We start from the raw sequence: 24,223 nt of genomic DNA, 5'->3' as shown, positions 1-24,223 counted from the left end.
AGGAAGTGAGTGGGGGAGGGTGGAAAGCCAATCAATAGAGGAGATGCTAATGAGTGGATTACTCTAGAGCTCCTTGCTGCTGGGGATTCTCTGGGAAGATGTGTAGAACACATGTCAGAAATGAGGAAAACTGGGGGATTTACCTGATGTAATGAGGCAGAATAGTGGCTTCCCCAAAAGATGTCTACCTCTTAATCCCTGGAACATGGGGATATGTTACCTTACATGGCAAGAGCTACTTAGCAGATGTGATTGAGTTAAGGACCTGGAGATGGGGAGATTGTCACAACCGTCTTTCTGAGAGAGAATTAGGAGGGTTAGAGTCAGAGAAGAAAATATGACAGTGGGAGGCAGAGTTTGGAGGGTGGGGGTGGGGACAGAGGGAGAAAGAGAGAGAGAGAGAGAGTTGAAGATGTTATGCTGTTGACTTTGAAGATGGAGGAATAGGCCATGAGCCAAGGATTGCCTGTGGATTCTAGAAGCTGGAAAAGGCAAGGAAACAGATTCTCTCCTAGAGCCTCTGGAAGGAACTAACCCTGTTGACACCTTGACTTTAGGCCATGAGTCTGATTTTTGGCCTGTCTGCCTCCAGAAATATAAGATAACAAGTGTGTGTTGCTTTATTCCACTATGTTTGTGGTATTGTTATAGTAGCTTTAGGAAACTACTGTGCTATACCAGTGTATTGATATACTTGCAGCCCTCCTTGGTTGCAGATGGCTCCAAGGGTGATACCTCCTCTGTGTTTCTGGCCAACCCACTGAAGGCTCTGTGGCTAGGGGACACCTCAGGCTCTGATCCTCAAGCCTGCGTGGAATGAAAGCAGTCTGCAGGACACCTCTTCAGTGGGCCAGGGCACATGGGTGGAACACAATGGACTTAGCTGAACCTGAACAAAGGTTTTGTTTGATCAATGAAATGTGAAAATGTCCTCATAAATGCTTGGAACGAACTCTTCTGGGTTGTTTCATATGAACAGTCCAGGTTTCTGAGCCTCTCTGACCATTCCCTACCTGTCTCTTCTCCTGGCCCTTTCTCCTCTGGCTGTTCTGTAAATGTTGGGGAACCAGGATTATGATCTTAACCTCCAGTCTCACTCTGTGATGGATAATTTTTTGTGTCAACTTGACTGGACCATGGGTGCCCAGGCATTTGATCAAACTCTACATTGGTCGTGTTTGTGAGGGTGTTTCTGGATGAGATTAACATTTTGTATTTGTCCATTTTTATACTGCTATGAGGAAATACCCGAGACAGTGCAACTTATAAAGAAAAAGAGGTTTAATGGACTCAGTTCCACATGGCTGGGGAGGCCTCACAATCATGGCAGAAGGCTAAGAAAGAGCAAAGGCACATCCTACATGGCAGCAGGCAAGAGAGCATGCGCAGGGGAATGGCCCTTTATAAAACCAAAGGATCTTAATCACTATCATGAGAACAGCATGGGAAAAACCCACCCCCATGATTTAATTATCTCCCACCAGGTGCCTCCCAAGACATGTGAGGATTGTGGCAGTTACAATTCAAGATGAAACTTGGGTGAGGGCACTGCCAAACCATATTGCATTTGAATCTGTAGACTGGGTCAATACCCTCCTAATGTGGGTGGGCTTCATCCAATCCATTGAAGGCCTAAATGGAGCAATAAGTCCAACTGCCCTGTGAAAAGGGGCAGTTCCTCCTGCCTGACAGCCTGAAAACTGAGACATTGTTTTTTTCCCTCTGCCTTTGGGCATGAAACACCAGCTCTTCCCGAGTTTTGAGCCTGCAGGCTTTTGGACTACATCAGCTTTCCTGGTTCTCAGGCCTTTGGACTCAGGCTGGAACTAAACCAGTGGCTCTCGTAGATCTCCAGTTTACAGGCAGTAGATCTTGGAAAGTCTCAGTTTTCATTATCACATGAGCCAACGCCTTGTAATAAATCATTCTCTCTCTCTTCAGCATTGCTCATTCTGAGTTTTAAGGTTCACCCTAAGATTTCTGCCACTCAGTTGGCTGTTGCCCAATGGAGAGCTAAGGATGCTGCTACCCTGGCACATAGGACTGAGTTGGAAAAGTCCTTGGAGAACATGGAACTAAGAGATCCAGTTTATTTCCTCTGAATGAGAAAGACATATACAAATACAGTCCACTCACCCCACACACACCACAGACAGGAAGAGAGAGACAGGGAGAGAAAGATAATAGAGCAATGGAACCAGGCAGACATCCAGACACAGAGTTAGAGAGAAAGAGAAAAGGGGAGGGAGAGAAAGGACAGACAGACAGAAATCACAATGTGATATGCAGAGACACAATGAGAGACAGAGACAGAGGGAGACACATACAGAGGCAGAAAGAGAAGCACATTTGTCAGAGAGAGGGAACATAGAGGAGAAGGTAAAGGAGTCAGAATACCAGGGAGCTAATACACGCCGCCCCCCAGCTTGAGTATCCCCCATCTCCAGAACTCAGGAAAGCCCCGTGGGCTGTGATAAGGTCTCCTTGGCCCACCTGCCCTCACCCCTCCCCAGAGTGACCCATGGGTATACTGAACAGCCTTTAGAGCCATAAAGGTCTGAGTTCCAATTCCAGATCAGCTGCTCTTTAGCTGTGTGACTCTGAGCACTACTTGAGCTTCATTTTCTTCATCCGTAAAATAGGGGATAATAATATCTACCTTGCAAAATTTTTGTGAGGTGTTCAACAAATCTTAATTATTATTTCAGACAAATGCTGGATCTCTTCTGGCTCCCATCCCTTCCCCTTTAGTAAAAGGGAATTTATGCATATATCTGGGATAAATATAGTCCATAAAACTTTGTTACTGGAAATAAATGAAAATTAAACATACTCCTCTAAATAAACAGTTTGGGATACTTTTCAGCCACAGCTCATTAAAACCAATCAGACTTGCAATTGGTAGGATGCATGGAAATGTTATTATTAATATATATATATATATATATATATTATATATATATATATATATTTTTTTTTTTTTTTTTTTTGAGACGGAGTCTTTCTCTGTCCCCCAGGCTGGAGTGCAGTGGCGCAATCTCGGCTCACTGCAAGCTCCGCCTCCTGGGTTCACGCCATTCTCCTGCCTCAGCCTCCCTAGTAGCTGGGACTACAGGTGCCCGCCAACACGCCCGGCTAATTTTTTGTATTTTTAGTAGAGACGGGGTTTCACCGTGTTAGCCAGGATGGTCTCGATCTCCTGACCTCGTGATCTGCCCGCCTCGGCCTTCCAAAGTGCTGGGATTACAGGCTTGAGCCACCGCGCCCGGCCTATATATATATTTTTTGAGACAAGGTCTCCCTCTGTCACCTAGGCTGGAGTGCTATGGCACGATCTTGGCTCACTGCAACCTCCGTCTCCCAGGTTCAAGTGATTCTCCTGCCTCAGTTTCCTGAGTACCTGGGACTACAGGCGCATGCCACCACACTCGGCTAATTTTTGTATTTTTAGTAGAGACAGGGTTTCACCTTGTTGGCCAGGATGGTGGAAATGTTATTTTATCTGCAGCTGCATCTTTGATCTTTGCACCCTTTTTGTTCAGCAGAAAAACTAGGAGAGTGACAAGTTGCTACACCTGGGACTCATATACACAAGAGGGCGCTGGCAAGCATGAGAGAGGATCTGTTTTTAATAACCCATGACTACCTTTTTTATAAAAAAATTAGTTTTTAATTGACAAATAAAAATCGTATATATTTATCAACATGACAATTGAAATCCAAAACAACATGCTGTTTTGAAACATGTATACCTTGTAGAAAGGCTAAATCAAGCTAATAACATACTTAGTCTTACCTCACATACTTAGCATTTTTGTGGTAAGAACACTTAAAATCTACTCTCTTAGCAATTTTCAAGAATACAATACATTGCGATTAACAATAGTTATGTGTTGTACAATAGATCTCTTGAACTTATTCCTCCTATCTATGTCCTTTGACTAATATCTCTCCAACGTGACCCCCTCCTACACCTGGCAACCACCATACTCTGCTCCTGTGAGTTATACTTTTTCAGATTCTACATATAAGTGAGATCGTGCGATATTTGTCTTTCTGTGCCTAGCTTATTTTACTTAACATAACGTCCTCCAGGCTCATCCATGTTGCTGCAAATGATATGATTTTATTTTTTTTTATGGCTGAATAATATTCCACTGTGTTTATATATAGTACCACATTTTCTTTATTCATGTGTTGACTGGCACTTAAGTTGATTCTGTATCTTGAGTATTGTGAATAGTGCTGCAGTGAACATGAGAGAGCAGATATCTCTTCAACATACTGATTTAATTTCCTTTGAATATGTACCCAGTAGTGGGATTGCAGGATCACATGACAGTTCTATTTTAATTTTTTGAGGAACCTCCATACTGTTTTTCATAATGGCTGTACCAATTTACATTGCCACCAACAGTGTACAGGGATTTCCTTTTCTTTACATCCTGCCAAACCTTGTTACCTTTTGTCTTTTTGATAATAGCCTTTCTAATAGGTGTGAATTGATACCTCATTGTACATTTAATTTGCTTATCACTGATAGGTAAATTAATTAGTGATGTTGAACATTTTTCATGTACTTTTTGGCCATTTGTATGTCTTTTTTTTTGAGAAATGTCTATTCAGTCCTTCCCCCATATTTGTTTTCTTGCTATTCAGTTGTATGAGTTCATTATATATTTTGGGTATTGACCCCTTATCAGATATATAGTTTGCAAATATTTTCTCCCATTCTATAGCTTGTCTTTTCACTCTGTTCTCCGTGGCTATATGGAAGCCTTTTAGTTTGATAAAATCCCAGTTGTCTATTTTTGTTTTTGTTTCCTGTGCTTTTGGAGTGATAGCCAAAAAATCATTGCCATGTCCAATGTCATAAAGCTTTTCCCCTTTATTATCTTCTAGTAGATTTATAATTTCAGGTCTTATATTTAAGTTTTAATTCATTTTGAGTTGATTTTGGTATATGGTGTGAAATGAGGCTCTAAGTTTATTCTTTTGCATGTGGATATCCAGTTTTCACAAAACAATTTATTAAAGAGACTGTCCTTTCCCCATTGTGTGTTCTTAGCACCTTTGTTGAAAATCAATTGATGGTAAATGCATGAATTTATTTCTGGGCTCTCGAGTCTGTTCCATTGGTCTACATATCTGTTTTTATGCCAATGCCATGCTGTTTTGGTTATGTAATATATTTTGAAGTTAGGTACGTTGATGCCTCCAGCTTTGTTTGTTGTTGTTGTTCAAGATTGCTTTGGCTATTTTGTGGTCTTTTGTGGTTCCATACAAATTTTAAGATCGTTTTTCTGTATTTCTGTGAAAAATGTCATTGGGATTTTGGTAGAGATTGCATTGAATATGTAGATGGTTTTAGATTATATGGACATTTAAACAATATTAATATAGTCTGTGAACATGGAGTATCTTTCCACTTATTTGTGTCTTCTTCAATCTCTTTCATCAATGTTTTATAGATTTTAGTGAACAAGTCTTTCACCTCCTTGATTAAATTTATGCCTAAGTATTTTTTTTGTAGCTAATGTGAATGGAATTGTTTTCTTGATTTCTGTTTCAGGTAATTCATTGGTAGCATATAGAAATGCTTCATTTGTGCATGTTGATTTTGTATCCTGCAAGTTTACTGAATTTGTTTATAACTTCTAACCATTTTTTGGTGGAGTTTTTAATTTTATATTTTTATATAAATAAGATTATGTCATCTGCAAACAGCGACAATTAAATTCTTCCTTTTATTATTTTGAGACAGGGTCTTGGTCTGTTGCCAAGGCTGGAGTGCAGTGGCATGAACACAGCTCACCACAGCCTCAACCTCCTGGGCTCAAGCAATCCTCTCACCTCAGCCTCCCGAGTAGCTGAGACTACAGGTGTGCCACCACACCCAGCTAATTTCTGTATTTTTTGTAGAGATAAGATTTTGCTATGTTGCCCAGGCTGGTCTTGAATTCCCGGGCTCAAGTGAGCCACCCGCCTCAGCCTCCTGAAGTGCGGGGATTACAGGTGTGAGCCACTGTGCCCAGCCAAAGTTCTTCCTTTTTAATTTGGATGGCTTTTATTTGTTCTCCTACCTAATTGCTCTGGCCAGGACTCCACTGCTAAGTTGAATATAAGTGGCAAGAGTGAGCATCCTTGTCTTGTTCCTGATCTTAGAGGAAAAGCCCTCAACTTTTCACCATTTAGTATAATACTAGCTGTGGTCTTGTTATATATGACCTTTATTCATGCCTACTTTCTTTTCTGTGTACCTTTCTCTCTACTAGAAGGAGACCAGAGGCCTTATTATAGCACTGTGCTCTTGGATTTGCATTAAATAAAATTTCAAGAAAGATAACAAAACAGTGGGATTAGAGTGAATCTGTAGCTGTGGGCTGAGCTGTGAGCCAAGTGGAAAGGCTCTAACTTCTTGTGTTCACTATCAGCAATCTACTATCAACTTTAATTTGCAAAGGTTTATGGAATTTTGGGCGTTTTGTTGTAAAATGTGTTTTTTTCTTAATTTAAAAGCAGTGAGAAATTGTGATTTGCTAAATCCTAAAAATACAGAGAATAAAAGAAAAATCACCCATAATTCTACCACCCAATTAATCAATCAACTGAATTGATTAATTCAGTTGACATTTTGATGTGCGTTGTTCAAATTTTACACATAATATTTTTTATCTACAAACTCAGGCTCACATTATACTACACTGTTTTTTTTCCTTTGCAATGTATAAGTTGAACAACATCTTGCCATTAAGTATTTTAAAAATAATTTTATTTTCATATAATACCTGTAGACATAACCTAAGGTTTTGTTTTCCCTTGAGTGTTTAAACCAATCCTGTTTTGTTGGATATTAATATTGTTTACATGCTCCTTTTTATTATAAATATTTTGTGAACATGATTTAAACAAAATTTTTGTGCATATTCATGGTTAATCCTTTAAGATACATGTCTTCTGTAACTGGAGCTTTGTATAAAACATTTTAACCTTAATAAGCTTTTGATATGGATTGCAAATCTCCCCTCCACCTCTGTACCTTTGAAAAGCTGTATCCGTTCATACTTCTTTAATTACTGTGATGTTTGTCTATTTTTTAAAAATTGCAGTTGTCAGTTTTCCTGTTTATAAATAATAATGTTTTTAAATTTAAATTTAAATTTTATTTTTTTCTGTAGAGACAGGAATCTCGCTATGTTGCCTAGACTGGTCTCAAGCAGTCTGCCTGCCTTGGCCTCCTGAAGTGTTGGGATTACAAGCATGTGCCAGTGTGTCTGGCCATCATCTTTTTTTTTTTTTTTAACTAAAAATATTTCTTTATAATTTTCTTTCTTCTTGCATTGCATTCTCTTATTATTTTCTACTCCTTAAGTTTTAAAATGTTCATTTCATAAAATTTATATTTATTGCCACTTGAATGTTTTACCGAAAACTGTTTACAGGATCCTCATGAATGAGAATCATGCTTACTCAAAGATTGTGAACTCACTTAAATAAATATTTTCTGAAAGAAGGAAAAATACTTATTAAGCACCTGAGTGTTCAATACTATGCAGAGGACCTGGCGGATATCTGAGACGCACAAGGCATGGCACTCCGGGATCTCATGTTCTTAGATGGGGAAACGTCATCAGGCTCACAGTCTAAGAATAGTGTTTCCTCAAAGTTTTTAGACCTATGCCCACCAGAATACTTACTTACTATGCTCCCTCTCCAGCCAAGAATATTTTGCCTGGCTTTCCCACTCTGTCTTATGAATTACTGAACTAGATCAATGGAACACGCTCCTTCAGATATCTGTGCACATGTAAACATCTTGCACTGATGTGCTTTCTTGCCTTCAGTGGAGAATTTCTTCATCAGATAATCATCCAAAGTAGGACTCTGTGAAATTTACTCTAAGAACCTAAGATGTGGACAGTTTACCAGTGAAGCCTGGCTTGATAAGGCCTAAGTTAAAATGCTTCTCTTGGCGATGAGTTTCCTACAGTACACAAGCCTATCAGTGCTTTGGACCCTGGGTTGGTCTTTGCCTCCTTTTCCTCTTCTCCAGGCTATCCCTATCCTGCACCATCTTGCCTCCTCCACTGGGTGCTCATATTAACACTCCTGCCTCCACCTCTCTTTTGATTTGCCCCATTTATTGTATAATACCCAACTGAGTCCCTGATTGCAAGCATCTTGCTTCAAAGGTTGGTGAGTTCTGCCTTGCACCCTAGCAACTGGCTTTCCTCCTCTGTTCTTCACTCTTTCAGTCCCTACATTGCTGCTTGTCATCCACTTCTTATCATAGACTTGGTGGCCTAACCCCTTTCTCGCTGGAATTAGGTCTTATAACTTCTGCTGACCCACTTTAGAGCATAATGCCTGATCAAACACAATGTATGTAATAAATATTTGTTGAATGAACAAATGGAAACATTATCTTTCTTCTATTTAAATATGTGTCATGGGCTTAAGTGAGACGTATTTACAAAATACTCATATTTTACTTACCTTTCTTCCCCTCCTGCCCTAGATTTCTGTACTAAACACTTTGCATTTGTTATTTCTAGTCGTCGCAACAATCTTGCAAGACAGATGTTGCCATCTCTCTATATAAGGAAGCTGTGGGTCTGGAGTTTCTCCAAATTCACTCAGTGAATCAGTGGTGGATCTTACTTCTCCATGGAACCACTCCTAGAATCACTAACCCCTGACCTTATTCTTGAGGTTCCTAGACTTTCTTCTTCTGACCTCCCCATGACCCTGCTCTTATCCTGATTGATCACCACCATCTTTGTGTGAATCCTTTTGAGACAGAGGGAGCTAGGAGGGAAGGACAAGAGAGCGGTCTTGACAAGGGCTCTACATGAGAGATTAAAGCCAGGACCTGAGGGAGGTAGAAGGGCCAAAGTAGCTTCACATTTTCAACTTGAAGGAGCAGAAGAGTGGTAGTATCACCAAAAGAAATTGGTAGTTCGAAAGTCTTCTGGGTTTTAAAATCAGGTTTGAGTTCCAATGACTTTATTTTTTTTATTTTTTTTTATTTTTTGAGGTGGAGTCTTGCTCTGTTGCCCAGGCTGGAGTGCAGCGGTGTGACCTTGGCTCACTGCAACCTCTGCCTTCTGGGTTCAAGTGATTCTCCTACCTCAGTCGCCTGAGTAGCTGCGATTACAGGTGTCTGCCACTACGCCTTGCTAATTTTTTTGTATTTTTAGTAGAGATGGGGTTTCACCTTGTTGGCCAGGCTGGTCTTGAACTTCACCTGCCTCAGCCTCTCCAAGTGCTGGGATTACAGGTGTGAGCCACTGTGCTCTGCCCCAATGACACCTTACTCTCTGGTTAACCATGAGCAAGTCTCTTAGCTTCCCTTAAGCCCTAGTTTCCTCATCTTTTCCCTGAGCATAATCTGACCTGACTCTCATGTTTGTCATTGGTTTGCTGTTCAAGTGATGCAATGCACGTGGCATGCTTTGTAAAGGGTGGAGCTGTGTGCATGCTAGCCATCATCAGTATTTTCAGATATATTATTACTAGAGTCAGATTGTAAATGGAGGCACCGACTTCTTGGTTAAAGTATATCTATGCCAGGGGCCAGAAAACTGTAGTCCATGGCCCATATGTAGCCTGCTGCCTGCTTTTATATGGCTCCTGAGCAAAGAATGCTTTTTACATTTTAATAGGGTTGAAAAAAATCAAAAGAAAAATATTTATGACATTTGAAGATTACATGAAATTAAAATTTTAATATCCGTAAATAAAGTTTATTGGAGCATAGCTGAACCTATTTATTTATGTATTGTCTATGGCCACTTTTGTGTTATACAAGATCAGAGTTGAATAGTTGTGACAGAGACTATACGCTCTGCAAAACCTGAGATATTAACTATCCGACTCTTCATAATAAAAGTTTTCCACTCTGTTTCCTTCCTTCCTATCTGTTGAAGCTTCTGAAAAGCAGAGAAAATTTCAGGAAATCTTAAAAGTTTTTTTTACACTTATTTCTTTTGTTTGATAATAAAGCTAAAATGAGAATATATTTGTCTTTTTTTCCTCCTTTCTGATGCTTTTAAGAGTAAATCTTCATTCAATGTTGAAACATTATTATGACTTAGAAAGGTAATTAAGGGTAAAAAACCACCAACAAACTCAAACTAACCTTAACATGGCCATTCTAACACATATTACAAAAATGAAATTGATGCTTCCTTCTACTCTTGGCTTATTTATGTATTCCCAAATGGCTGTAACTATGGTCTACATAAGATTTCATAGTTGATCAGCCTTTTTCAGTTGGCTTTGTGAATATTACTTGGTCATTGCTTTTATTTTTCATAGTGGTTGTATTGCTATAGAATGATACAGTTCACAAGTTATATGTCTTTCAGAAATACTTCTTGTTCTTGCCTTTCATCCAATCCTTGCTTCTTCAAATATGGTTGCAAACGCTTCTCTTTGGAGCCAGCTCTAGGCAACCTGGGCTTGCTTATTTTCCCTTCCTCCCTTAATCTCTGCCCTCTGATATTGATTCAAGTGCAGCATTCCCACTGAGCTTACAAACTGAGAAAGATGAGAAATAAAGCCAAAGAAAAAGTGTCAGAGAATAAATGAACTTGATATTTTAAAGGTGATTTTTGCTTTGCCCACACCTCCCCACTAATCATTCAATAATAATAGAAAAAACATTTAGCAAACAAAAATATTCTCCATTTATGTAATAATGATATGAGGGATGTTTGTGCTCTCCGTTGCATTTCTAAATAAGTAGAAATAAAAATAAGGCCATTATTGTCATTATATTATACTGTTAATCCTTTTACTGTATTTAATACAAAAAACTCTTTAATTTGTCAAATTAACTTAATACCATGAATTATAAGTAAAAGATGGTTATTTACATTTTATTATCTTATTTTTTCCTAGTGAGAAGCTGGATGGAAAAATTAAAAGACAAGGTAAGAAAAGTGTTTTCTTCCATTGGATGATTTTTAGGGGCATATAGCTTTATTAAGCAAAAGATCTTCAGAATAGTGGAGCTTTAGTTTATTATTCTGATTCTGGTAATGAATCTAAAGATTCAGGGCCACTTGCAGTACCCTGCAAAAAAGAAGGCCTTCCCTTTAAATCCCTTCTTTTAGAACACAGGAGACACCTTATTCTTTGGAGCACCATTCACTGTTATAAAAGTATAAGAATTTACCTTGTTTGATATGCTCCACAGAATATTATCGTTGACATATCAAGGTGAAGTTATTTTCCAGGAGTTTCAGGATTGTCATCCCATTCCATCTGGCTTTTTTTTTTTTTTCCTAATATGAGACTTTCTAGGTGTGTAGTTTATCACAGTGCTGTCACTTACTAGGTATTGATGAGCTGACCTGTCTGGAATGGCCAACTATAGATAAAGATTTTCTTTTTTTGCTTTAATTCTGCCATCTACATAGTGATTGACAATGTTAACTTCCAGGTTGATATTGTTCATTTTCTTTTGATTTTCAATCCTCTCCAAGTTTTCACTTTTGGTTACTTGGTAATTTTAAACTGAATTACTCATAAAGATATTGATGGAGTCCTGAATTCCTTGTTGTAGCCAGTGTCAGATCCCATTATTACAGCCCAGCTCAGATTTCACTGGGATTTCAGCTAAATGGAAATCTTTTCAGTGGTCAGATATTGAGTTACCTTCAATTCACCAGTCTCAATATATTTCTATTGATGGCATTCCATATCTTTTTTATTACCTGCAGTCAATTTCCCTCATATTTGAATTATTAATATTATTTTGCTACAGCTTAATATTAAAGAATATGACATTCAATTGCAAATAAATTTATATAATTATATAAATTCTCCTTACTATTTCTGCTTCTCAGTAAAATTTGGCACAGATAGTTTTTTTTTGTTTTTTTTTGAGACGGAGTCTTGCTCTGTCCCCCAGGCTGGAGTGCAGTGGCGCGATCTCGGCTCACTGCAAGCTCCGCCTCCCGGGGTTCACACCATTCTCCTGCCTCAGCCTCCTGAGTAGCTGAGACTACAGGCGCCCGCCACCTCGCCTGGCTAATTTTTTGTATTTTTAGTAGAGACAGGGTTTCACTGTGTTAGCCAGGATGGTCTCGATCTCCTGACCTCGTGATCCGCCCGCCTCGGCCTCCCAAAGTTGGCACAGATAGTTTTTGAGAATGAGACTATTTTGTGTTCATATAAATTAAAAGTGACATTGAAAAATTTTAAGCCTGTTGAGGTCAATGGAGGCCATTTTGGTATTTGTAATTGGTCCAATTGTGAAGAGAGGTGGGCTGTGATCAGATGGACTGAGAAAAACTTGGGGAGAAGAAAAGCTCAAAAGTTTAGAACTAGATATATTTACATTGGTAGTGTTTCTTGTTATTTTTCAGGGAAAAATATGATGCAATGAAAATTAAAAAGAATTTGTTATGTTAACCTAGGAATTCATGTATCATTGTTTCCACAGAAAGTATCCTGAGTTATTTAAGAAAGGGACCAAAAAAAAAAAGGCTTAAGAAAATAAATTTTGGCATGTAAACAGTTTTGAAATTTGATATTGTTAAATTTCTTATCTGTATGTATATATAGCTTTATCATTCCCTAAAAAAGTCTGTACAGCTTTAGAGAAAGGCTATATTTTTTTATTCCTATGAACCCTTTATTCTTTTTTTTTTTATCATTTTAGTATATATTCAATGAAGTAACATATTTTATAATACATTCTTTTGTCTGGGGATTCTTTTTTTAATTTAATTTTATTTTATTATTATACTTTAGGTTTTAGGGTACATGTGCACAATGTGCGGGTTTGTTACATATGTATCCATGTGCCATGTTGATTTCCTGCACCCATTAACTCGTCATTTAGCATTAGGTATATCTCCTAATGCTGTCCCTCCCCCCTCCCCCCACCCCACAACAGTCCCCGGAGTGTGATGTTCCCCTTCCTGTGTCCATGAGTTCTCATTGTTCAATTCCCACCTATGAGTGAGAACATGCGGTGTTTGGTTTTTTGTCCTTGCGATAGTTTACTGAGATAAAAAATCAGGAAACAACAGGTGCTGGAGAGGATGTGGAGAAATAGGAACACTTTTACACTGTTGGTGGGACTGTAAACTAGTTCAACCATTGTGGAAGTCAGTGTGGCAATTCCTCAGGGATCTAGAACTAGAAATACCATTTGACCCAGCCATCCCATTACTGGGTATATACCCAAAGGACTATAAATCATGCTGCTATAAAGACACATGCACACGTATGTTTATTGCGGCACTATTCACAATAGCAAAGACTTGGAACCAACCCAAATGTCCAACAACGATAGACTAGATTAAGAAAATGTGGCACATATACACCATGGAATACTATGCAGCCATAAAAAATGATGAGTTCATGTCCTTTGTAAGGACATGGATGAAACTGGAAAACATCATTCTCAGTAAACTATCACAAGGACAATGAACCCTTTATTCTTATCTCGTCTCAAAATCTTGGTACCTTTTTCTTGCTCCTTTTTATCAAGAGAAATAATTTTGTATGTGACCCCTAGTTTTCTGGCTTATTTTGAAGTTTTTCCAGCTTTCTCATCACTTTCTTCTGTAGTATTTTTTTCAGTATATTTTAATTAAAAAAATTGTAAGAAGAAAATTTTGGATTCCAATAGTGACTGTCATGTGTGCCTATATCTTCATCTTTTGACTCTTGGAGGGACTCTTTAAATCTTCCCCATATTCCCTGCCTTCTTCCGTGCTTGAATGATTACATGCTAATTTGATATGTATATTTTATATGTATATACACATATATGTACATATATCTTCGTTTAACAAGTCTTACAAGTGATCCTGATACATGCTGGAGTTTGAGAAGATACATGTACATAGATCTTACACACACGTATATATATATATACATATATCTTCCTCACTCTCTGTTTGTCTATCCATCCATCCATCCATCATCTATTAAAGTCTTATTAGTCATTATCTTCAGAAACTATTTGAGTACAAGACTGTTGTCTCTTTGATGAAAGTCACAGAATCTCTTAGAACTAAAAACTAAACTACATGCCCAACCTGGCTCTTCAGGCAAGCCAGGACACTCTGTCAGTTTAGCTTCATTTAATTGTTCTGGTATTGAGTCTCTGTTGGTTCACTGGCCTCTAGAAAGGGTGGTGTTTTCAAAAGTTCTGAATTATTCCTCTTGTTGTTGTAGTTTAGTCTTTCTATATTAAGATTAAGATCAGCTGTGAATGACAGACAATCCGCCTCCACCCCCAATGACAATGGCTTAGCCAAGAGAGAAGTTTGTTATCTCTCTCTCTTTTTTTTTTTTTTTTGCAGAGTCTCGCTCTGTCACCCAGGCTGGAGTGCAGTGGCATGATCTTGGCTCACTGCAACCTCCGCCTCCCGGGTTCAAGCGATTCTCATGCCTCAGCCTCCTGAGTAGCTGGGATTACAGACATGCACCACTATGCCCAGTTAATTTTTGTGTTTTTAGTAGAGACGAGGTTTTACCATGTTGGCCAGGGTGGTCTTGAACTCCTGGCCTTATCTGACCTGCTTGCCTTGGCTTCCCGAAGTGCTGGGATTACAGGCATGAGCCACTGTGCCCGGCCCCTATTGCCTCTTGTTTTTAAGTCTGGAGATAGTCACAGGTTAGTGGGGAGTTACACAGTGAGAGGGGCCCAAGCTTCTTCTATTTGATGCTCCACCATTTGTGACCTTCATTCCCAAGGTCACCTCATGATCCTGGACGGCACTTCTGACTTAGCTATGTGCATATTCTAGCCAGAGGAAGGAGAAAAAAGGGGGAGGCTAATGACACCCCTTTCTTTTTAAAAGGGAGGATAAAAGCACTGTCAAAGGGGAAGAATAAAGGCTCTGCTCCCCTTTTATAGAACGTATCTTGAAATTTTCTTATGCCACTGACATATCATCTTCTTGGTGAAACTTACCACATGGTTGTACTCAGCTTCCCAGCAGGCAAGAAGTCATCTTTATTTTGTGCCCAGTCCCAAATTGGAAGCTCTTTTGCTATAGAAGAAGAAAGAATGGATATTGAAGGACACTTCCTGTATTAATTCCATCATTAACTGTCTTCTTGGCTAATCCAAGTTGGTGATCCTTGTTAGGCGAGTTTTAACTTGGCTACCCATTAGTATATCTTTTCAGCATCTAAATTGATTTTCAAAACTGAAGATGCATAACAATTTTAATTGTGTAATAAAGACCAGGCCTGTTGTTATATCAATAAAACCAATCTATTTCTTCTAGCTTTAGGAAACCATCCAGAAAATGAATGGCCCAGACTATACTTCATAGCAGCGATTCTCAATGTATGGTCTGGACTAGCAGCATCAGCATCACCTGGAGCTTGCTGGATGTGCAAATTCTCAGACTCCACCATAGACCTACCTCCCAGGAACTCAGGGAATGCGGCCCAACAGTCTGCATTTTAGCAAGTCTTGCAGGTGATCCTGATGCATGCTGGAGTTTGAGAACAACCATTGCACAGAAATCGTAAGGATGCTGTCTCAATTCTGCAGACTTTAGGCAGTACAGCATATCATTTGGTTTCCTGTGGCTTTCTTGATGACAGATGTTCTGAACAAATATGTTATCCTAAGAAGGAAGGATACCTTTCTTGTTGACTTCAAACAAACAAAACTTCAAAGCCAAACAAAAACAAGTATATTTAGCAATATTTGACTTATAATTTACTTAAAATTTAAAACTTTATTTGGAAATAATTTAAAATTTACAGACGAGATACAAGAGTAAGAATGGTGCAGAGAACATTCCTACACCTTTACCTGGATGCTCCTGTTGTTTGCATTTTACCCCATGTGCTTTATCATTTGCTGTCACATTCTCCTCTTTTTTCCTGAACCATTTGAGGATAAGTTGCATGTGTTGTGGCCTGTTTACCCTTATATACTTCAGTGTATATTTCATAAGAATGAGGATATATTTTAAGCAGATCTCTGTGCAGTTATTAGCTGGAGTATATTCAATATCGATATAATACTTTTATGGAATCTGGCATTCATATTTCAGTTTTTTCGACAAACCCAAAATATCCTTTGTAAGAGCATTTTTTCTTCTCTCTCACAGAATCCACTCTAGGATTACATAACACATTTAGTTGTCATGTTTCTTTAATTTCCTTTAATCTGGAACATTTTTATAGCCATCTTTTATCTTTTATGACATTAACATTTTTAAAGAACACAGTCTTTTTAAAAAACAGAATATACTTTAAGTTTGTTGGATGTTTCCTCATGATTAGATTCAGGTTATGCATTCAGGAATAATAGATTGGTGCAATTATGTCTTTCTCAGGGTGTCACATCTCGGGGCACGTGTATATGCAATAATTTGGAACAGAGAAAAAGTACTAGGCAGCATTTATAACTTAAAACTGTGTGCATGTTGTCTTATTTATTTTCATTGCTGAAGAAATCAAGTCATGAGCAATTGTAACAGAAGAGCTTATTTTCCCTTAGTTTTGAAAGAAGAATAGTTAAATTATATCTTAAGATGGTACGTTGCTTTGCTCCCATCTTGTAATTTACTTGCAATTTCAAAGCAAGGCAGATGCCACCAAAAAAGAAAAAAAAAATAGAAGAGACAAAAAAGAGAGATGTAACTGAATTTTTGTGAAATCTACATAATTTAGAGGTCTAGCTAAATGTAACCATTCCACAATGAAAGTATACTTTAAAACATCATGTTGTACGTGATGAGTACATACAATTTTATATGTCAATTTACAAATATATATATAAATTTGAAAAAATAAAGCTCCATAAATAAAAGGCTTAAGTGTGTCAGTAAGAAATGCGGAAATGGTGACATATTTGAGAATACCGATGTTGTTGGTGTGGGATTAAGTTACAGAGTATGAGGAGACATGCACAGAGGCTGATCAAGCTGACCTTCCAAAAGTTCAAATGTTACTGTACATGAAAAGCCTGATCATCTGGGCTTAAAGTTTATCATATTTCAACTTGTGTGTGTTTCCATACGGTGGGAATGGTAACTAAAAAATAATTCACAGTTCTTGTGTGAGCACCAACACTTTGCTGTTGTTCAGTATTTTCCCACATGGAAAATTACAGAGTTTTTATAAGCCTTAAGTAGATTTGGAAGAACTTTAGAAAAAGTTTGGGCTTCCACAAAGCATATTAATTTTATTTATTTATTTATTTATTTATTTATTTTTATTATACTTTAAGTTCTAGGGTACATGTGCACAACGTTCAGGTTTGTTACATATGTATACATGTGCCATGTGGGTGTGCTGCACCCGTTAACTCGTCATTTACATTAGGTATATCTCCTAATGCTATCCCTCCCCCCTCTCCCCACCCCACGACAGGCCCCCGGTGTGTGATATTCCCCTTCCTGTGTCCAAGTGTTCTCATTATTCAGTTCCCGTCTATGAGTGAGAAGAAGGCATATTAATTGATTGAAAAATGTCTAGGCTTTGTTTCTTGGGGAAAGATACTTAGTATGCTGAGGAACAGTGCTATTGTTCTCAAATTGATGGAAAAATTTCCATAGTTTGCCCTAAGTTAAGACTCTGGGAGGCAGAAACAGTGAGGGAGCTGGCTGAGCACAAGAGGAAAGTGCTGCTGTTTCATAAGGTCTGATGTATTCCTTGGATGTCCTGTTAGAAATGTTGGGAAAACATCACAGCCTGCATACTTCAGCACTTTCAGGAAAACTTTTATCCTCTGTCCTGCTCTGTTTTTGGCTCACTTTGAAAAATACTAAAACAGTTTGTGCTGTGTTAGAAATTTTAAAAAATTGTCATATAAATGAATAGACTTATGAACAATTTAAATTGTTTATGTATTTTGTTTGGGTAGACTTCTAGGAAGGGCTTCTTGGGAGGGAAACCATTACCTGTGTTCCCCCATGAAAGGGCTATAGGTTAGTACATACCCTCTTAGCCCATAGGAGTCTTATTGACCAAGGTGTAGGGATCACTCTGAGTACAAAGGCCTCGCCCTGAGCTTAGGTAGGTCCTGAGGTACTTACTCAAGTCCAGGGATCATCCTGCTCTCTGAGGACAAAAGTATCCATAGTGACACCTTGGAGACACTGGAGACATAGATGAATTTGACACTTCCAAGATCTTTTGGAGATATCATGTTGTTGGCAGTGATCTTTGTGTACTTCTCAGCCACTGCCTTTCTTTGGGGCTGGGACATTCAGAATTCCCTCCCAACCTCCAACTTTGTCTTGTCTATTGGGAAGGTGATTCCATTCATAGAAATCACTCCATCCATTTTGTGTGCACACTATCCCCTTGTCCTTGGCTTTTCTGCCTTTGCTCCAACATCTAACATTCCTCCCCTTGCCTTTGCAGGCCCTTTTCTTCCTTATTTTCAGAAGCCCTCCCCTTTTACTCACAAGCATTTTCGTCTTTCTTTTCTTACTGTAATGCAGCTAAGACAGAGAGAGGGAGAAGGGAGGACCACCACTGTCAAGGCCCTCTTTTTACCCCCCAGCAAATACACTATTCCAGAGGACACTTTGACCTCCTTTAAGCTTGACTGTGGCTGATATTTCCAATTTATAGCATTTTAGTAGTCCTGGCATTCTCAGAGGCTTACTTCATCCATCTTTAATACAAATTATATTTCTGTCATCAGAACCTGAGGTTGACAAATGTGCATAAGCTTGTGGCTGGAGGTGCCACTAGGTCTGGCTGATTTATTTCAATACTTCTATGTATTTGAAATATCCTCAAAATAGGCCTATCTCTCTCTCTGTTGCCTTCTCCCTAAAAAGTTACTGTATTTTAGGTTTAGTTTTATCTTATAACAAAGCAGACAGGAGAATTCAAAGTGTCTAAAAACCTGCTGCCATCCAGCAGAAATGAGAAACCCAGGGCAGTGGGCTCTGTTTAGCATCCTAATGTGTGTTTCCTTTTCTATGCAGGCTGGTTACATGTCTGGGATGCTGGTGCCTGTAGGGGTTGGGATAGCTGGAGCCTTGTTCATCTTGGGAGCCCTCTACAGCATTAAGGTTATGAATCGCCGAAGGAGAAATGGCTTCAAAAGGCATAAAAGAAAGGTACGGAACCAACAATAGCAAAACCTAATCAGTTTCAGAACATTCTTTGCTTATCTAATTTACTTAATAAAGCACACGGGGTTTAATGATGCCTGAGCAGTATTGACGTGCCCAGTGGTCTGGATTAGCTGCTGTAGCTCCTGCCTCGGCTTCGTTTGTTAGCGTGTCTTTTAAAGTGGGCCTGTTTCTCAGTTTTGCTCTGTGGCAGAAAGAGTTTAATGCTTTTCTGTTTTCTTTCTCTAGCAGAGAGAATTCAACAGCATGCAAGATCGAGTAATGCTCTTAGCCGACAGCTCTGAAGATGAATTTTGAATTGGACTGGGTTTTAATTGGGATATTCAACGATGCTACTATTCTAATTTTTATTTTGGAGCAGAAAAAAAAAAAAGAACAACCTGCCACATTGCTGCTATCAGGCCATTAGTCCTAGTGTCTGCTGGGTGCTGGGTAGTAGATTTTTCTTGTACTGAGCAGAAACGGCATGTTGTATACTAAACGTATCATGCAGTATTTGGTTTTATTCTGTAGTGAATTTTCCACAACCGTGGGCTACAACTCATAAATATGCAGCATTTATGTTTTTCAGTAGGAGTTGCTACATTAGGCAGAGTAAATATTTTGTAGTTTTCCACAGTGTCTTTTCCTTGGTTTGAATTACCTGCATTGAGAATAATGATTGTTGCCACCAAGGCATGCTTGACTTTGAGATATAAATCTTAACAAAGAATAACTTCTCAAGATATACTCTACCTACTGGAAACCATAGGCTTGTGGGCCATGGTACATACTGCATTTGCATCAAACTAGCAGTAACTCAGAATGAAATCATTTTCATTAAGAAGCTCTCTCAGCATATTAGGATTATATGTAGATTTGTACGTCTTTTGCATTATGTACTTCAGTCTCCTAGTTTTATTATTTCTCACCTTCTGTTTTATTCTTATTCTTGGCGAGGAAAAAAATGCACTAGAAATAATACATTAAATTGACTCTTAGTCTTAATGTATGCTTGCTGTCTTAAATAGTGTGATTGAGTCCAACAGAGTCATACATGTTTATGATTAAGAGATATTCTTTTTGTGTACTATTTGATTTTGCCAAGAAAAAATGAAGAAGAATTCAAAATGAGATGAGGGTAGGTAAGCTCTCAGAGCGTTTCTGTCTGCCATTTGGTTCTATGCTTATGTGGCTACTAATGTGACTAATTCAGAGTGTTGTATTTCCACATCTGTGGTCTTCACCATGGAAAATGTGGGCTACCATTGGTCCTTATATGGCTTCATTAGAAAAATAGACATTCTATCATTTGTCTGCCCAGTGGCCAGAGTCTTGGTGAACAACAGAGCTCACGGGAAACCAGCCTCTCTCAGGGCACCCCGCTGTGAGGATGTTAAACTATGTTCAATCATTTCTCATCTCCCTTGGAAGGTAATTCCCTGCCCTATACAAAATATGATATTCCAATACGCTACTTGAATCTAGGGATTGAGGATTTGTAGTTAGTTGAGTTTTGGGGTAAAGGCTTGGCTCATTGCCATGGAATAATAAAAGTTATTTATTAATAGTGCTGTCACTGTGGAGAACTTGTTGGTGTTTTTTAGAACTTGTCTACTATGTTCAAGAAAAGTTGCACAGTTATCCCTCATAGCTACTATGTGAGGTAGGACATATGTTTTTATTCTCTCATTTGACTGAAGATGGAACTGAAGCAGAGAAGTGAAATGATTTTCCAAAGTTGTACCCAGAGAGAATCAGCATGAGAACCCACTTGGACCCAGCCATGCACCCTTATCTTCAGTTCAGTACCCTTTTCATAGACTTTGGTGGAAGCAGTGACATTTCAGAGTCCTTCTTTAAAACAAAGGTTCTAAGGAGATAGCTGCTTGGTCAAGGAACATTTGATGTGAGTTTCCATCTTTGTTAAATGAATGATGCCTTTCTAATTTCTCTCTTACTCACACAAGTTCTTTCCTTCCCCATCTCAGTTACTTCCTTTACAGTCATAAACTTAAGTATCACCTCTATGGAACTAATAGAAAAACCTTCCTAGAATCCGTTTTTGAATAATGGCTGGCTCACAAGAATGTTTTCATCAAATAATTTTAACTCTTTTTGCCAAGAGATGTAAGCAAATGTGTGAAATTGATCAAGAGAAGTGAAAAGCTCTGTACAGTCAAATAGAAGTTAGCAATTGGCAAATTAGCTCAAGGTCAGATTTTAAAAATAGAATTCAGAACCATGACACTCAGAAGTGATTTGTAATTTCATGAGTAGAGACATCCTGATATTGCATAAGGGATGTTTTCCTTTTCTAAGAGCAGCCCTTTGCTGTAAGTGTTTCTAAGGTTGGGAGTAAGTGAGCATGGTGTGGCATTACTGTCTTTGTATTCTTGACAAACTATTTATTGAGAATACATAATAGGCCACTTAACTGAGTGGCACATGGGTGATACTAATGACCATTATTGCCTTGGGCTACTCAATCTATAGTCTTAACTAAACCATGGCTAATAGACTGAATCTTCAAACTGTGGTATAATAAATTCCCAAATAACAGACCCATATTTTCATTTCTCAGAGGTCTGTGAGGATGACATGTATGTGAATTTTGGCTTAACACAGTATCTCTGTGGTCCTTTTTGGGACACATGATTTCTTGAAGGAAAAGAGTATACTTAGAGTACATTTCTGTACAAACTCATTTAAACATCTGGATTGAGTGGAAGGTCGGTGGATGGTACAAATGACATGTTTATTTTGGCCATTTTCCTTGCTGCTGATGGCTGTGGAATAATGATTTTCAGTGGTTGGCTTAGATTATTAAGAGGATCAGAAAAGGTTGTCATATTTTAAACAAAACCTGGGATTAAGGGTGCTGCTACGAGACAGAAGTGCTGGCCAGTGGTTATACAGCGGTCCGGATGAGAAGTAGTAAATCAGCCACTTGTAGGTTTACCCAAAATAAGTGATAAGTATGCTTATGTTTGCACAATTAAAATAGAAAGTCAACTTTTTATTCAAACAACTAGGCTTAAAACACTTAACAGTGAAACAAAGCTGTCTGGAAAGGAGGGCTGATTCCTGCAGCTTCAGTTGTGAACACCATCCCCACTGGACTGAGTTTACCCAGCCAGAACAGCTGGCATCCTACCACAGGGGCAGGAACTAGGTCTTCTTCTCAGAGGGAGAGGCAGCGTTTCCAGAATTTGCAGGCTCATAAGAATCACCTGGGATAGTTGTGAAACATACAGATTTCAAGGCCTTGCCCCAGACCTGATGAGTTAGAATCTCCAGGGAAGGAGCTTGGGGTATTCGTGCCCCAGCAAGCTTGAGCACATAGCTAGGAGGGATCTATCTAGAGAACAACTTCCTTATGATAGAGACAAGGTCATTTAAAGTCACAATGAGATAATACCTCACACCTATTGGGATGGCTATTATTCAATAAAACAAAATATAACAATTGTTTCTGAGGATGTGGAGAAATTGGAACCCTTGTATACTGTGGATGGGAATGTAAAATGGATAGCCACTGTGGAAAACAGTATGAAAATTCCTCAAACAATTAAAATAGAACTACCATATAATCCAACTATCCCACTTCTGGGCATATATCCAAAAGAATAGAAATCAGGATCTCGAAAAAGTATCTGTACTCCTGTGTTCATTGCAGTATTATTCACAATAGCCAAGATATGGAAACACCTAAATATCTATTGATAGATGAATGGATAAAGAAAATGTGGTATATACATACAGTAGAATATTATTCAGCCATAGGAAATAAGGAAATCCTGTCATTGTGACAATATGGATACACATGGAGAACACTATGCTAAGTGAAATAAACTAGTGACAGAAGGACAAACACATGATTGCACTTATTTGAGGTGTCCAAAATAATCAAATTCATAGGGGCAGAGGCAAAATGGTGCTTGCCAGGGGCTGGGCAAAGTTAAAGATGGGGAGATGTTGATTAATTATGTTTCAGTTATGCAAGATGAATAAGTTCTAGAGCTCTGCTGTATAACATAGTGCCTATAGTTAACAATATCATACTGTGCAGTTAAAAATTTGTTAAGAGGGCCGGGTGCGGTGGCTCATGCCTGTAATCCCAGCACTTTGGGAGGCCAAGGCAGGCAGATCATGAGGTCAGGAGATGGAAACCATCCTGGCTAACATGGTGAAACCCCATCTCTACTAAAAATACAAAAAATTGTTGGGCGTGGTAGTGCGCCTGTAGTCCCAGCTACTCGGGAGGCTGAGGCAGGAGAATCGCTTGAACCCGGGAGGTGGAGGTTGCCATGAGCCAAGATTGCGCCACTGCACTCCAGCCTGGCAACAAAGTGAGACTGCGTCTCAAAAACAAAAAAACAAAACAAAACAAAAATTTTTGTTAAGAGGGTAGATCTCACATTAAGTGTTCTTAACACACACACACACACACACACACACGCACACACACACACACACACAAAAGAGACAAGGAGAGCAGTCCCTTGTGGGAAGAGATGCTTTCCCCGGTCATGCTATCCAATAAATCACACCTGCCGTGGAGAAAGGAGAAAGGAAAACAAAAGGAAAGAGAAAAGGATGGAAGCTACTAGAAAAAGATTAGAAGGCTGGGATGGAGAGAAAAGAGTTTCTCCCATACCTCTGATGTCTTTTTCTCTAATTAGAAAAGACAGTGCTTTTCTCTCCAACCTCTTTAGTTTTTTCTTTCCCATAAGCTGTTTCCTTCAGTAGCTGCTAGCTTAATTTATATGCAATATTTGGAGTTAATTAGTATCCCAGGGTAACAGATTCCCTTAGCAATGCCTTAGCTGTGGCTTCAGCTGATAAACTGCCTCAAATACAATTTTCCAGAAACACTTTCTTAAAGTACCTGTATCTCTTAACGTAGGTCAGAACTGTATGAAGAAATTTTAAAGCCAAGTTTTAGAACACATTTAAAGTGATTTTTGAAGAGTCAATTAAAAGTGGTTTTTCATTTTATGATTTTTTTCCCAAAGGCTAAGCGTTAAAAGCCAAAACATATAGGTATCAGAAAATTATATAGAGTGCATGGAGCATACTGAAGACCTCGCTCTTCCTTCTATGTCTGCCTCCGGGTGTCTTCTTCCTGTAGAAGTCCAAATGAAACACCT

The 24,223-nt window shown here is 38.7% G+C and overlaps 1 protein-coding gene across 1 annotated transcript in view; it reads left to right on the top strand.

Moving 5' to 3' along the window:
- ARMH4 (armadillo like helical domain containing 4) overlaps nucleotides 1-20,649 on the top strand; it is a 133,429-nt gene extending 112,780 nt beyond the window's left edge. The window contains exons 5-7 of the mRNA XM_030811209.1: nucleotides 10,906-10,937; nucleotides 18,942-19,076; nucleotides 19,320-20,649. Of these exons, the coding sequence (XP_030667069.1) occupies nucleotides 10,906-10,937; nucleotides 18,942-19,076; nucleotides 19,320-19,388 (236 nt within the window). The 3' untranslated portion in view covers nucleotides 19,389-20,649. The remainder of the gene's footprint in view (nucleotides 1-10,905; nucleotides 10,938-18,941; nucleotides 19,077-19,319) is intronic.
- Nucleotides 20,650-24,223: the final 3,574 nt, after the last annotated feature.

Source organism: Nomascus leucogenys, chromosome 1a, assembly GCF_006542625.1.
Source record: "Nomascus leucogenys isolate Asia chromosome 1a, Asia_NLE_v1, whole genome shotgun sequence".
In the NCBI taxonomy this organism is placed as follows: domain Eukaryota; kingdom Metazoa; phylum Chordata; class Mammalia; order Primates; family Hylobatidae; genus Nomascus; species Nomascus leucogenys.
Note: the sequence above shows the minus strand (reverse complement) of the source record. Positions and strands in the feature narration are given on the sequence as shown.